At 42.8% G+C, this 15,832-nt stretch overlaps 1 protein-coding gene across 3 annotated transcripts in view; it reads left to right on the top strand.

Annotated features, from left to right (window-relative positions):
- Nucleotides 1-15,832, top strand: part of LOC123363577 (sodium channel protein type 5 subunit alpha-like) — a 276,479-nt gene that overhangs the window by 247,838 nt on the left and 12,809 nt on the right. For all 3 annotated transcript variants that reach the window (XM_045004716.1, XM_045004715.1, XM_045004714.1), the window contains one exon: nucleotides 2,860-3,141. In XM_045004716.1, the coding sequence (XP_044860651.1) occupies nucleotides 2,860-3,141 (282 nt within the window). The remainder of the gene's footprint in view (nucleotides 1-2,859; nucleotides 3,142-15,832) is intronic.

Raw genomic sequence — 15,832 nt, 5'->3', positions numbered from 1 at the left:
CCAATCGCTAAGACAAATAAGTTTGTTTACATTTACAGGAGATAATGCTGCCCTCTTCTTATTTACAATGTCACCAGAATGTGAGAACAGGCATTTGCATGGCAGTTTTGTAGCTGGCATTGCAAGGTATTTACGTGCCAGATATGCTAAACATTCGTATGCTTCTTCATGCTTCAGCCACCATTCCAGAGGACATGCTTCCATGCTGAGGATGCTCGTTTAAAAAAAAGTGTTAATTAAATTTGTGGCTGAACTCCTTGGGGGAGAATTGTATGTCCCCAGCTCTGTTTTACCCGCATTCTGCCATATATTTCATGTTATAGCAGTCTCAGACGGTGAACCAGCACATATTGTTCATTTTAAGAACACTTTCACTGCAGATTTGACAAAACGCAAAGAAGGTACCAATGTGAGATTTCTAAAGATAGCTACAGCACTTGACCCAAGGTTTAAGAATCTGAAGTGCCTTCCAAAATCTGAGGAGGACAAGGTGTGCAGCATGCTTTCAGAAGTCTTAAAAGAGCGCCACTATGATGCAAAAACTACAGAACCTGAACCACCAAAAAAGAAAATCAACCTTCTGCTGGTGGTATCTGACTCAGATCATGAAAATGAACATGGGTCGGTCCACACTGCTTTGGATTATTATCAAGTAGAACCCATCATCAGCATGGACACATGTCTCCTGGAATGGTGGTTGAAACATGAAGGGACATAAGAATCTTTAGCGCATCTGGCACGTAAATATCTTGCGATGCCGGCTACAACAGTACTATGAGAACACCTGTTGTCACTTTCAGGTGACACTGTAAGCAAGAAGTGGGCAGCATTATTGCCTGCAAATGTAAACAAACTTATTTATCTGAGCAATTGGCTGAACAAGAAGTAGGACTGAGTGGACTTGCAGGCTCTAAAATTTTACATAGTTTTATTTTTGAATGCAGTTTTTTGTAAATAATTCTACATTTGTAAGTTCAATTTTCATGATAAAGAGATTGCACTACAGTACTTGTAGGTGAATTGAAAAATGCTACTTTTGTTTTTTTTTACAGTGCAAATACTTGTAATAAAAATAAATATAAAGTGAACACTGTACACTTTGTATTCTGTGTTGTAATTGAAATCAATCTATTTGAAAATGTAGAAAACATCCAAAAATATTTAAATAAATGGTATTCTATTATTGTTTAACAGTGCGATTAATCGCAATTAATTTTTTTAATCGCTTGACAGCCCTAGTAATTGTGTATTTTCTTCAGTGTACCAGAATAAACTGCCTGTTCTAAATGTGTAAAATCATTTTACTGTGCTCTTTTATCCTTTCCAGAACCACAAAAGTAATGGTGAAATGAATTTGATATTATTGGCTTGTCAGAAAATTGGGCACTAATATGATAGAAAACAACTGACGTTTTCCATAACCAGATTCACAATTTAATAAAATTTCATTTTTGCAGATCGATATCACTTTGTCTCAGTTTCAGAAATGTAGACTGAGACGGGGAAAGGCTTAGTGTCTGCATATCAGATTCTAATCTTGAAAGCATGAAATAAACAAGGAGACAAATTCATATAGTAAAGTCTGGAATCTGTAGAAAGGCTGCCAGTTTACTTTGCATTGGTCCTGCAAAGTACTGTATTGGCAGCACTTAGAGTAGCTGTGGATATGTAAAAACTGTACAAGCCATTAATATAGTGTGAAAAAATACATTTTGTGACAAAGATTTTTCTTGAGAAAATGTCTTTCATGTTATGCTTAGCATGCATCAAAGGCTTTTACATTTTGGATGGTGGTTTAGAATGCTGAATAACATATATATATAAGGTGGTTGTTATATTAGCCTTATATTTTGGAGTGCATGTTGATATTGCTGAATTTTTGTGGGGACTACAGAATGCATATTGTATATTCTATTTGCTTTGGTTCAGATCCATAATGCAAGCATTGACTTTTGTTCCTATGCCAATTGTTTATAAGTACTTTAAGTGACTGGGTTCTTTCCTATACAATATTTGTATGTGTGGTTGTATATATGGGTTTGCACACTAATCCTGCCTGGAGCCGATGGGTCTCTGCAGAAAACAGAATTACAGAGTTTTGGTACAGTATCAAGTGGGGTAATGTGAGTCAGATATATATTAAATCAGGGTGTGTTGGCTGTTTTAATGATACGCACTATAGAGATAGGAGTAGTAAGGTAAGGGATTAAATTGTAACAGTAGATCCTCCATATTGGCGGTCAGATATCCTCCCTAGCTGCCCTGCTCCAAGAATTTCAGTGACTCCACTTTCTCACAGTAATAGTGGCTTCCAATCAGTGGTATCTTTGACAGATGAGACACCACTGGATCAATTACTCCTCAGATAATCAATACCCTTCATAGTTAGGGTTAAAATTTCTTGTATTGTGTAGGGGGCCTGAGTTCAGAAAGAGGTTTAGATACTTTGCTGCTTAGAAGGAAGCCTCTCTTCCTCTCTCCTGGTCCTTTAACCATTGTAAGAATATTTTTTGTGCCCCGCTGACCTCCGATTAGACACTTAACATATCACTAAACATAGGGTCCAATATGAAGCAGGGAGAATCCTGCTACCTTGCCCTGTTATGAAGAACAATTGGTTGCTAACTGGTTGTATGGGTGAGATACTGATACATTATTTTTAAGGTACAAAAAAGAAGAGTCTTAAGTGTTCTTAAATTTTTCAAAATAATGGGCCAGATCTTCAGCTAGTTTTAATCCAGTTTACATCAGTTGAGGATTGGCCCGGTTACTTTAGTGTACAAAACAGCTACTTAGGGATGTGTTCATGTGAAGGCCTGCAGTAATTTTATGTTTTTTCTTTTATTTCACTTATTTAAGGTGGTTGTGAATGCCCTGTTAGGCGCCATCCCTTCCATCATGAACGTTCTCCTCGTCTGCCTCATTTTCTGGCTCATTTTTAGCATCATGGGAGTGAACCTGTTTGCAGGAAAGTTTGGAAAATGCATTAACAAGACAGCAGGAGATATGCCTTTAGACTATAAAGTTATTAATAACATGAGTGAGTGCATAATCTATAACGTGACAGGCAATTTTTACTGGACAAAAGTTAAAGTCAACTTTGATAACGTTGGTGCTGGTTACCTGGCTCTTCTACAGGTGGTAAGTTCTATCAAAAACACTTTTTCTTGTTAGGTAGATATCCAGTGGTCCAGTCATGTGAGGTGCTGAGAGTCACCAGCTCTCGCTAAAATCAGCACCTCCTAGGATCTGACTCTAAGTTAACACCTACACTTTTCCTTTTTACCTAGACTGCCAAACATATGCATTTTGACTGGTGTAAATGATTTATACTTTTGCTGATAAATCCATCTGATAAATATTTATTGTAGTTTCTGGTTTCTGGTTTTAGGCTCTTTTAGAGTCATCCTGAAGGTGCTCAAACCCCAACGGCAGATTTGAAACCATTTTGTTCTTCTTCCTGTTTGTAATCCAGAGCAAAATGGAGTCAGAGTTCCTACAATGAAAGTAGCACTGTGTGAAGGCATGCGTGCCAGGATACAGTTTATTGGCTTTACGGAACCTGTGATGGATCACCTGTGTTCCGGTTAGACCTTAAGTGAAAAGGGCCTGATTCTCCTCTCATTTACACCCCTGTAAAATGGCAGTAACTCAGATGAAGTCAGTGCAGTTAATACTAGAGTAAAAGTAGTGTGAGGGAGGAATTCAGCCCAAAGTCATTTACTAAAATCCTCTGATCACCTACAGGACATGCTGTAGAGATCTGGCTGCTCACATGATGCTGGCTCCTCCTCCTCCTCTCTTCCAGCTGCTAAATTTACTTAAAAGACAGCTAAATACCATGAAGGCCCAGATTCTCACCTGCTGTAAATCGGAATAGCTCCACTGAAGTCAGTAGAGCCTGGCCCTTTTATACCAGCTGAGAATCCTGCCTTTCATGCCTCCCAAATAATGCTTTTTCATGTAAACCCTTCCTGTAGTTGTATGAATGGGAGAGGAAGTGATCCATACAAAACGGGAGACAATCTCTATTAAAATGCTGTCAACACGGTGAAAAAGTTTGACCCCTCCTTGATATACTAGCATCCAGATATGTTCTGGAGTGATCATATCTGAGCTTCATCTACTTGTTCTTCTTCAAGTCATGTCCCTATGGATGCTCCTCTTCAAGTGTGTCTGCACCTCTTGAGCCTTTGATCGGAGATTTTCCACTAGCCGCATCCTTCAGGCTGCGTATGCATCCTATACGTCCTCATGCCACACACCAAGGCTATAAAGGGCTGCTCTGCAAACCATCCTCAGTTCCTTCTCAACTACTTCAGCCTTAGACAGAGCCCTAGCATATCTGGTTTGAACGTGCCGTCGCTCACTTCTTGTTTATAGTTTACTACTATTTAGTATTAGATACAACAGTTGTTAGTAGATAAGTAGTGTGAGGATTAACTTTGTTCCTCTCCTTTCCTTCAGGGAGCCTTACTCTCCGGCAGGGCATGCCTGGCTCTTTAGGATTCAAATGTTTCCTCTCTTGTCAGGAAGCTATTCTGGTTAGCGACAGCCCCTCTAAGTGTGTCTGCTGTCTGGAAGAGTCACGCATCTCCCAGAAGTGTAATGTCTGCCTGGCCCTTAAATCCAGGACAAGGAAGTACCGGGAGATCAAGTTGAGGCTGCTGCTGATGGAGCACTCTCTTTGACCTACTTCAGAGTCAGGTCAGGAGAAGCTCCTCCCACCCCCCACCCTGGAAATCTGTCTCTGGGCAGATCCAGCACCCCTTTGACCTCAGCACATATCTTCCCAGAAGAAAGGGAAGATTCTTTAGGCCTCAGTGAAGGCTCCCAAGAAGAGGAGCTTTGATTCCCTCCCATAGGAGTATGCTCCCAAATTACCTCAGTCCCCTGCTAAGTGCATGATATCAGAAGCCTCGACCTCTCAGCTTGGTACTGTAGAGGTGAAAGACTCTCGGAGATCCAAGGAGAAACACGGCTCTGACAGAGTCCTGATACTGTCTACAAGGGACAAAGAAAGTAAGGATAAGCACTCCTCCAGACCAATACCATTGTGCACAGCTCCATCTTTGGTACTCTCCAGTCAGGACCCTGGGTACTGTGCAAACCGAAGCATCAGACACTATCGGTGCCTATTTCGGTATGCTCTAAGAGTACCAGCTCCTTCTGTTGTCAAGCACATTGGTACCAATCCTCCACTCGGTACCACAGGAATTTAGATACTCAAAAGACTTACCAGTGGTGGATGAACCAACATCTCCACTTTTCATGGGTACTGAACACCTCTCAGTACCGAGTCCCCAATCTCCAGACCACCATCACTCTCCAGTACTTCCAGACTTTCCACCTTGTTCTATTAGTACCCACCAATTGGAGGATATTGAAGAGGAAGAGGGAGACCTCCATTCAGTCTCTTCCATCTCAGTGCAGGGTTCTTCTACCAATCCATACAAGAACTGATTCTTTGACACATGTAGGGAAGATCCTCATTCATGACACCAAGGTGATGAGACCAACCATGGATGCCACCCCCTCTCCTTTATGGACTTTCCCCAATGGCTATATTGGGGTTCCTGGGCTGTGTACCAACAGCAATTTGCCAAAACACCAGCTCAGACACATTGGAAAGCTAGCGATATTCGATCCTCTTCTTGCCAACTCAGACCCCAACATGAGGAGACATTTCAGGAACAGGAAGATAAAGAAGCCACCTCTCAAACTACTGTCTCTTTATTGTCTCCAGATGAGGCCATGATGCCTCCACAACCATCCATGGCCAATAATTTCCAGCAATTTCGAGACCCTATAAAGCAGGTAGCCAACATTCTTCAGATACCACTCAAAGATGTCAAGGATTCACAACACAAATTATTTGACATTTTACAATCAGTGACACCCACAAGAGTAGTATAATTCATTAATTAGGTGCTCTTGGACCCAGCAAAGATTGTTTGGCAAACACCCACTACCATTCCACCAACTTGCAAATTGGCAGATAAAAAATATTATGTCCCCTCCAAGGACTCCAAAATTGTATTCTCCTCCATCCCCCTCCATGTAATTCTCTGGTGGTGGATGCAGTGAACGAGCAGGGTAAGCAACACTACTACAAGTCTGCCCTGCATGACAATTACCAAAAGTGCTTAAGCCTCTTTGGACAGAAGTAATATTCATCTGCGACCCTGCAATTTGAGATCACAAACTATCAGGCAGTCATGGCTAAATATAATTTCACAAACTATGATAAATTTATGGCCCTTATTGATCATCTTCCACAGGAACAGAGGAAACAATTTCAGGCCATCATCATGGATGGGCCAGTTATTAGTCAGGATGTCTCTTCAAGTGTCCTTGGATAATGCAGACACCACTGCCAAGTCCATTTTTATGGCGGTAGTTATGAACAAGGTGTCGTGTCTTTAACTCCTGGAGTTCCAATGAGGTCTGAATCTTCCCTTTGATGTTTGAAAGTTGTTCTCAGAACCACAGATGAGTCTCTTCACACACTAAAAGACTCCAGGGTCATGTTAAGATCACCAGGTATATGTAACTCCTACAAAAAAAAGAAAATTGAATAGGTCAAAAACTGCCCAGAGATCTCATCCTGGTCAGTTCTCTGGGTTTCACAGATCTACCAAACCCCCAGGAAGAGACATAAGTTCCAGAGATAGAGAGCTTCTCATCCTCCTTCTGCGAGTACCTAGTGATAATTGAAACAACAATTTTGATGGGTTGGTCAAGTTCTCGAATCCTCCCACACCTCTAGTTTAGCAGCTGCAACCCTTGGCCCACTTCCTCTCTTTCCCATTTCCAACATGCTAGGAGGTGGATCTCTACAGACAAGTGGGTCATAGTCATAACATCAGGCTACTTTATCCACTTTGCATCTCTCCCTCCCTCCCTTGCATCTTCCTTCCCCATCCTTCTTTAGGAATTCCTCTCACAAGCTTCTACTGAGACAAAAAATAGACTCTCTCCTTAATTTAGAAGTGAAAGAGCCAGTTCCAGCTCCTCACAAAGGAAAGGGGTTTCTATTTGAGGGTGGAAACCGATTTGAGATCTAAGACTACTAAACACATTTGAAAGTCTCAAAAGTTCAGGATGATGACGCTGGCAGCTATAATCCCTTGACTAGAGGCAGGAGAGTGGGCTTTGGACCTCAGTCTAAGAGACGCCTATTTCCATATGGCAATACACCCATCTCACAGAAAATAACAAAGCCTTACAGTCGACTAGAAACATTTTCAATAATGAATACATTCCTTCCACCTCTTCTCAACTCCAAGGGTGTTCTCAAAGGTCTGCTTACCTTCTTTGGGAACCAATTTTAGTCTTCCCATACCTCAACGACTGGCTGCTCTTATGACGTGTACTGTCATCCGCTCAGACAGACCTTTCCCTTTTCCAAGAACTGGGTCTTCAGCTCAGTGTAAGAAAATCAACATTAATCTGTGCACAGAGAATACAGTTCATAGGGGCATACTTGGATTCATGGACAGCCAGGACCTACCTTTCCACGGACAGATTCATAACTTTATCAAATCTAGTCAGAACCATTCAAGGGAGTCCTTGAACCTCAGTAAGGAGCTGTCTACAGCCCCTGGGTCATATGGCAGCTTACACCTTCATGGCCAATCACACCTCTGTTGCTTCCAAGGCTGGCTCAGAACAATCCATTCACCAACCAGAGATAGTTTGGAGAAGCAAGTTGCAATTCCCCTTCATGTAAAGGACTCCCTACACTGGTGGAAAGATCAACTGAATGTTGGTGCAGGCATTCCTTTCGTTTGCCCAACTCCAGTAATAACCATGACAACAGATGCATCCCTGCTGGGATGGAGAGCTCACCTCAAAACACTCACGGCTCAAGGCACATGGTCACCTCAGGAAATCATTCTCCTCATCAACCTATTGGAACTCAGGGCAATCAAGAATGCTTGTCTCTATTTCCTACCCCTTATCAACGAGGATCATGATGAACAATGTGGTCTGCATGTTCTGTATGAATAGACAAGGGGGAGCAAGATCCCCCTCCCTGTGCACCAAAGCAATAAAGTTGTGGAACAGGTGTATAGCCTCTCAGATTCACATTTCAGCCATCTACCTCCCAGGTGTTTAGACACCACAGCCAATATTCTCAGCAGGCATTTCTCCCAGGATTATGAATAGGAACTAGAGTCTCAAATTCTTCATGGTATAATTTCTTAACTGGGAGCTTTCAGAGGTGGACTTATTCGCTAACTCCAGGACAAGAAGTGTTTTCTATTTTGCTCAAGGGGTGGTCTAGGCCATCACTCTTTATCTTGGACAAAGGGACTTTTCTATGCATTTCCTTCAACACTGCTAAAACTGAGAGTGATGAACAAGATCAGATAGGACAAAGCTAGGGTAATCCTTATAATACCGATCTGGCGAAGACAAGGTTGATATCCTTACCTGCTTCAACTGTGCATCCCTCCAGTGACCAGAGCCGACTAAGGGGGATATTATAGAGGTCTATAAAATTATGACTGGAGTGGAGAAAGTAATAAGGAAGTGTTATTTACTCCTCATAACACATGAACTAGAGGTCACAAAATGAAACTAATAGGCAGCAGGTTTAAAACAAACAAAAGGAAGTATTTTTTTCACACAATGCATGGTCAACCTGTGGAACTCCTTGCCAGAGGATGTTGTGAAGGCCAAGAATAGAATAGAATAGAACTAGATAAGTTCATGGAGGACAGGTCCATCAATGGCTATTAGCCTGGATGGGCAGGGAGGTCCCTAGCCTCTGTTTGCCAGAAGCTGGGAATGGGCGACAGGGATGGATCACTTGATGATTACCTGTTCTGTTCATTCCCTCTGGGGCACCTGGCATTGGCCACCGTCAGAAGACAGGCTACTGGGCTAGATGGACCTTTGGTCTGACCCAGTATAGCTGTTCTTATGTTCTTATGCTTCCAATCAATCCTCATCTCCTTTTCCAAGATGCAAGTCATTTACTTCATCCCAAAATAGGGATTCTCCACCTCAGGGTATGGTTCCACAATGGTTTGCAGGGTTAGAATCTACCTGCTCTGTCGAACTAAGTGTTACTGAACAGTGGAAAAGAGTCAACCTGAATGACTTACCTGCAGAAGTAGAAAAGATTCAACCATTTGTGTCAAGACCACCACTCATCTCTGAATCCTCGTTGCTCTCAGCTATCCTGGATTACCTATTGGACCTAAAGAAATCAGGATTATCGGTTAGCTCGATTCAGGTTCACTTGACTGCAATATCAGCTTTTCATCCTCCAGTAGAAGGATTTTCTTTATCTGCTCACCCTATGTCTTCAAGGTTTATTAGGTGTTTGAGGAATCTCTACCCCCAAGTTAGGGACCGCAGTCTGACTTGGAACCTCTCAACTTGGTACTTAGATGTCTCAGAAGACCATGATTTGAACCAATGGCAACCTCTTCTTTGCTTCACTTATCCATGATGACTGCATTTTTAGTAGCTATCACATCAACCTCTAGAATCAGAGACATTGGGGGATTGGTGGCAGACACCTTAACTGTGTTTTTCAAGGGCAAGATATCTTTATGCCCACACCCTAAATTCTTATCAAAGTTACTCTGGATTTTCTTCTTAACCAGTTCATTCCCCTACCAGTGTTTTTTCCAAAACCACATAAGTCTCACACTCCTCCTCCTCCCCACCCCCCAGGAAGGATAGCTAGGTTTAGCACCTTTGAACTGCCAAAAAACAGCATCTCCCCCCAACAAGACAAGCCCACCGCAACCCCAACTCGCAACCAGAAGGCAACTCTGCCATCCCACCCACCTTCAACAATCACTTATAGTATCCAGAGAGATAACATAGATATTGATAACATCACACATCTCACTCTCATGTGACTCAAGCCCACTCTCACGCACGCGCACGGTGCGCTTGCCAGTTGGTGGGCAGACAGTTGCTGTATTTTCAACAGTTTTGATCTATCACTTAAACTGCAGAAGTGGAAACACTGCAGCATCTTTAGCTGGACACAGAAACTTTTAACATTAGATATCCCAGTGTATTGTGATAATAATGCAAATCTTTAGAACCACATAAAAAACCCCAGCAGATTAAATTACTTTACAATTATTTTATGGCAACTGGCAAATCCATAAAAAACCCAACCAGACTGATCAAATACTGGCCAGGTGGTAACCCTAGTGATAGCACATGCTACCCCATCACAAATCATGTCCATGGCATTACTCAAAAATCTTACGGTATCTGAGATATGTAAGGCCACTAGAAGGGCTTCGGTACAAACATTTCCTAAAACACTGTGTTTTGAATCATGCCTCCTGTTCAGGTGCGACACTTGGTAATACAGTCCTGTCTTCAGTTCTGGACTCAATTCCAAAGAACCCTTCTCCCTGTGGAAATACTACTCAGGAGTCACCTGAAGTGGAGCACCCATAGGGATGCTACTCGAAGAAGAAGAGGTTATTCACTCTGTGTAGTAACTGGTTCTTTGAGAAGCAGCAAAGAATCCTGTGGCACCTTATAGACTAACAGACGTTTTGCAGCATGAGCTTTCGTGGGTGAATACCCACTTCTTCGGATGCAAGCATCCGAAGAAGTGGGTATTCACCCACGAAAGCTCATGCTGCAAAACGTCTGTTAGTCTATAAGGTGCCACAGGATTCTTTGCTGCTTCTACAGAACCAGACTAACACGGCTACCCCTCTGATACTTGGTTCTTTGAGATGTGTCTTCCTAGGGTGTGCCACTACCTGTCCTCCTTCCATTCTGCATCAGACTATTCTCTATGGGATGTTCGGATAGAGAAGGACCTGAAGGTGGTGCAAATCTATATTTGCACCACCCTGCAGATCTATATTTCCTCAGTGAACAGTGTGAGGATGTATTAGATGCATGCAGAGGACACTGCTAATGGAAAATCTCAACTCAAGAGCTCGAGAGGTGCATGTATACCTGAACTGGAGCACCGAGTGGGGGGACACATCTAGAAGAACCTGTTACTACACAGGGTGAATAACTTCTTCTTCTTCTAAACAGACAATTTTCTGTGTGATACTGTCAATGAGAAATACACACATAAAGCACATTTCAAAGGACTCTCCACATTAACTGGTAGTGACCTCTCATAGTAATTAGCAAGACATCCTTTCAAGCCTGAAAGCCCACATATTTTCTGTTCTGAACAAATTTATCTGTTTTTTCAAGTTCAATTAGTATAGATAACATGTAGAAAGTATATTTTGTTCAATATTAACTTAAGCCTAAGGATTAATTCTGAAAAATTAAGCACTTTTTCACACAGCTCTCTGATACTTGATTGAGGTGTGCATTGAGCACTCTGGTTATCAATACATATTTCTTTCTTTCTTGACTTCCTTGTGACATTCAGGCTAGAATGCTTTGTCTTCCCTTCACTTGTCTGTCAGTAGTGACAACACCATCCCTTCCCAGACACTCAGACTGGTAACCTGAGCATCACCTTCAGCTCGTCCCTCTCATGAGAATGCACATCAGACTGATTTGCAACTTCTCCCTACATAACTTCTCCCCATTGAAGGTTTCCTAAATGAGGTGGGTATTAAATGGATTTGAACAAGGGGAAGGCATACACTTGGCATGGGGACAAGGAAGGTGTTAAAAACATCTGGCTGCTGTGACATAGGGCGTGACTTGAAGCTCAGAGTGGGAGAAGGAGACAAAAGTAGAACTATGTTTACAGGAAAGGCCAGAACATGGGAAGATAGAGGACAAGTAGCAGAAGAGAGTAAAGATGTACATCTCTATGTAAAAGACTTGCACTTATCTCAAAGATTAAAAAATAGCATCATTTAAAAGCAAGGGTCACCCCAGATATTTTTTCATCTTTATTGTAGATTAAGTGGTTTAGCTTCACCTTCTCACTCCTACGCTTTCCCAGCACTGGAATTTGCTTTTCTGAAGGCAGTGCTTCTTCTCTGTAACTGACTAGAAGTTCTGGATGTCTATGTTGGGATCACACTCCTTTCTTCTTATTTCCTTGTCCCTATATATACATTCTCCTCTTGGTGTGCATACGCTCCATACACTCGAGATTGGAATCTTTTGGCCACCCCAAATGGCAGTTGCTGATCCTCAACAATTGCAAGTCTTTGACAAAGAAATCCATCAGTCAGCTGGATTTGTTGTTGCTGCCATCAGGGCCAGCTCCAGCTTTTTTGCCGCCCCAAGTGGCGAAGAAAAAAAAGAAAAACCCAATTGAGGTGCCGCTGAAGAGGAAGAGAGGGAGTGAAGGACCCGCTGCCGAAGTGCCACCAAAGACTGAAGCGGAGCAATGGTGTTGCTGCCTAATTGCCGCCGCAGACCTGGACGTGCCGCCCCTTTCTATTGGCCACCCCAGGCACCTGCTTCCTTCGCCAGTGCCTGGAGCCGGCCCTGGCTGCCATTGTCTCATCCTCAGCCAACAAAGCTGTGGTCCCATCTGCTCAACCACACGCTGACAGCTACAAATCCTTTCAAGACCTCCTTCATCAGATGGCATATACATTAGACATTCCAACTGAGGTAATGCAGGAGAAGTCCTATAAATTATTAGATATCTTGCACGCCTCTGTCAGACAGTCTGGCTATGCCAGTAAATGAGGTACTCTTAGACCTGTACAGTTTCTGTGGCAGATGCCTGCATCTATTCCTCCAACACGTTAAAAGGTAGACAGAAGGTACCAGGTTCCATTTTTGGGATCTGAGTATTTGCACGCTCATCCCATACCTGGCTGCCCAAGAGAGGCTGAGAAAGCAGAGCTCTAAGATGACACCTGGAGGAAAGGAGCCCAAATGCCTGGATCTCTCTGGAAGGAAGAGCTATACCTCTGCCAGCTGTGAGCATTGCCATTTCCCAGACACTCCTGGCCACAGATGACTACATCAGTTGGCATAAGGTGTCAGACTTCACAGACAACTTACCACAGGATTCAAGGGAAGATTTAAGATCCTTAACTTCAGAGGGTCAGTTAAGAGCTAGGACCTCCTTACAGGCAGCAATTGATGCATCAGACAGAATAGCAAGGACAATGGCAACAGCAGTGATGATGAAATGGGCGTCATGTTTACGATCTTCAGGGAAGCATAGACTGCTATAAAGAATTTCCCTTTTGAGAGTTGTGACCTTCTCAGCCAAAAGACAGATGATGCATTACACCCTTTAATTTAAAGGTCTCCCAAGCTACTCTTAGATCCCTGGATGTATTCACACGATAACCCAGAAGGAAACAAGTTACACATCCCTATCCTTGGCAGACTTCTTCCCCATTGTATCCTCCCTATCATAGGCCATCACAACACCTTGGAAGAAATAAGGATTACACAGAAGATTACACTGCTTCTTCATCAGCACCAGTGAGACCAGTTCCTACCTTGAGACTGCCAGTTTGATGGTTTAGTGAGTCGAGAGCTGCACAGAACCACACCCAAAGGGTCTGTACCCATGACCTACCCCATTTGGAGACCATTTTTTTATTTTCAAGATGCCTGGACCAATATCACCTAGGACTGCTAGGTCCTGGAAGACCTCCAGGTTGTATATTCAATCCAGTTTCAAGCTCTCTCTACTCCTCATCCATCCTTCCTGTCCCTTTTCAAGAACCCCTCTCATGAGAGACAAATGCAACAGGAGGTAGAGGCTCTGAGAGCAATAGAAGGTGCACCTCTTCAATACAGGAAGAAAAGGCTTTGTTCCCATTATTTTTTTAATCTCCAAGATCCTATTCTGGATCTTCATGTGTCAAATCAAGTTCAAAATGGTAACCCTTGCCTCAATAATCCCATCTGTAGATCCACAGAACTGGTTTGCAGCTCTCAAGATCCAGGACATGTATTTACATATTTCACGTCACCTAGGATACAGGAAATAATTAAGAGTTATAATAGGGACTTCTTATTTCTAATACAAGATCCTCGGATTATCAACAACCACCAGGGTTTTCTCAAAATGCCTTGAAATAGTAGCAGCTTATTTCAGATGGCAAAGAATACAGTTATACCCTTGATGATTGACTTGTTTGAGGGAGTTCACCTCAATAGATAACAGACCATGTTTATCACATCCTACAGCTCTTTTCCACTTTTGGACTCAAGATCAATGAACTAGAAGTTATCTGTAGTGCCCATCCAGAAAATAGAGTTTGTGGCAGCACTTCTACGCTCCACAACAGTAAGAGCATACTTACCTCAGCCAGATTTGAAGCCATCGAAGATCTCAACAGGTCAGTTGCCAAAACAGCCTCAGATAACAATAAGAATGTGTCTGAAATTATTAGGTCACGTGGCCTTATGCACATTCATAACTCTATATGCCAGACTTTACCTTCATTTTATGCAAGGGTGGCTGAAATCTATTACCTTCTGAGCAAACATCATATAGATATTCCAGTCCATATTCCTCCACGTGTCCTAAAGTCACTAGAGATTAATGATGAAGAATCCCATTCAGGTATGCAAGAGTGTTCCTTTTTTCTCCAATACTGCCTCCAAAGACAATAGAGACTGATGCTTCCAGCCTTAGCCGGGGAGCACATCTAAATCAATATCAGCCTCAGGGTTTGTGGTTCCAAGAGGAGACTCGTTTTCACATTAGAACTCAGAACGATTCGTTTGACAGAGAACACCTCAGCGATGTTCCATGTGAACAGGCCAGGAGGCGCATGATCACCCTCTCTATGTTTGGAAGCAATCCAGCTGTGGAATTGGTGTATCCACCACCAGATCACCCTTACAGCCATGCACCTACCAGGACTGCAGAACTCTGTAGCAGATAACCTGAGCAGGAAATTTACAAATGAACAGAAGTGGGCGATAATGGACTTATAATTTGGAGAGCTTTTCACAGGCAGGGTCACCCATACATGGACCCATTTGCCACAAAAATAAACAAAAAGTGCCCTACCTTCTGCTCCAGGGGAGGCCTCATTCCTTCAAGCCCAAGTCTCCTATATGTACATCCTCTGGTCCGTCTCTTACTGAACGCCCTAAGGAAGCTCAAACAAGAGTCTGCTTTAATAATCCTGATAGCACCAGCTTGGCCCATCTGGATTTCATGAGACTTTCAATTTATTATCCTGTAACATACCTGGGCTCCCTGGACAATGGGAGCATTTTACATCCAAACCCAGCCTCTCTACATATCACAGTCTGAATGCTGCATCTGTGGAGAGAGCTTGTTCTAGAGACATCCAAAACATTCTTATACAGAGTAGAAAAGAAGCAGGAAAGTAGAAAAGGCTCCCTTTGGGCAGAGCTACACCGTATGTCTCCAACAGAATCAAACATTCCTAATATTCTGGAATACTTAATGTCATTAAAAAGATCAGGACTTTCTATCAGTTCTATCATGGTGCACCTGGGAGCTATATCAGCACAACATCCCACTATACAGGACCTCACGTGAGTTTTCACATCATGTAATGACTAGAGTCTTCAAAGGCCTAAGACACATATTCCCACTGGTTCAGGAACTCCCTCACTCCTGGGATCTCTATATAGTTCTATTTGGATGAACGGGTCCTTCCTCTGAGCCTCTGACATTATGTTTATTGCACCATCACTCCATGAAAACAGCCTTCTTAATGACTGTCACTTCAGTCTGTAGGATTGGGGAGCTGCAAGCACTCATGGTGGCCCTCCATGCACTGTTTCTCTATTAGGCCCTATCCAAAATTTCTTCCCAAGGTTGTTTCCGATTTCCATCTAGACCATGAGTCCCCTACCAGTGTTCTTCCCTAAACACCACTCCAGCCAAGGGAGGCAAGAGACTCCACTCTTTAGATATCTGCAGCGCCCTGTTGTTTTACCTAGA

Source organism: Mauremys mutica, chromosome 2 (assembly GCF_020497125.1).
Source record: "Mauremys mutica isolate MM-2020 ecotype Southern chromosome 2, ASM2049712v1, whole genome shotgun sequence".
NCBI lineage: Eukaryota > Metazoa > Chordata > Testudines > Geoemydidae > Mauremys > Mauremys mutica.
This window is presented reverse-complemented; position numbering and strand designations above follow the sequence as displayed.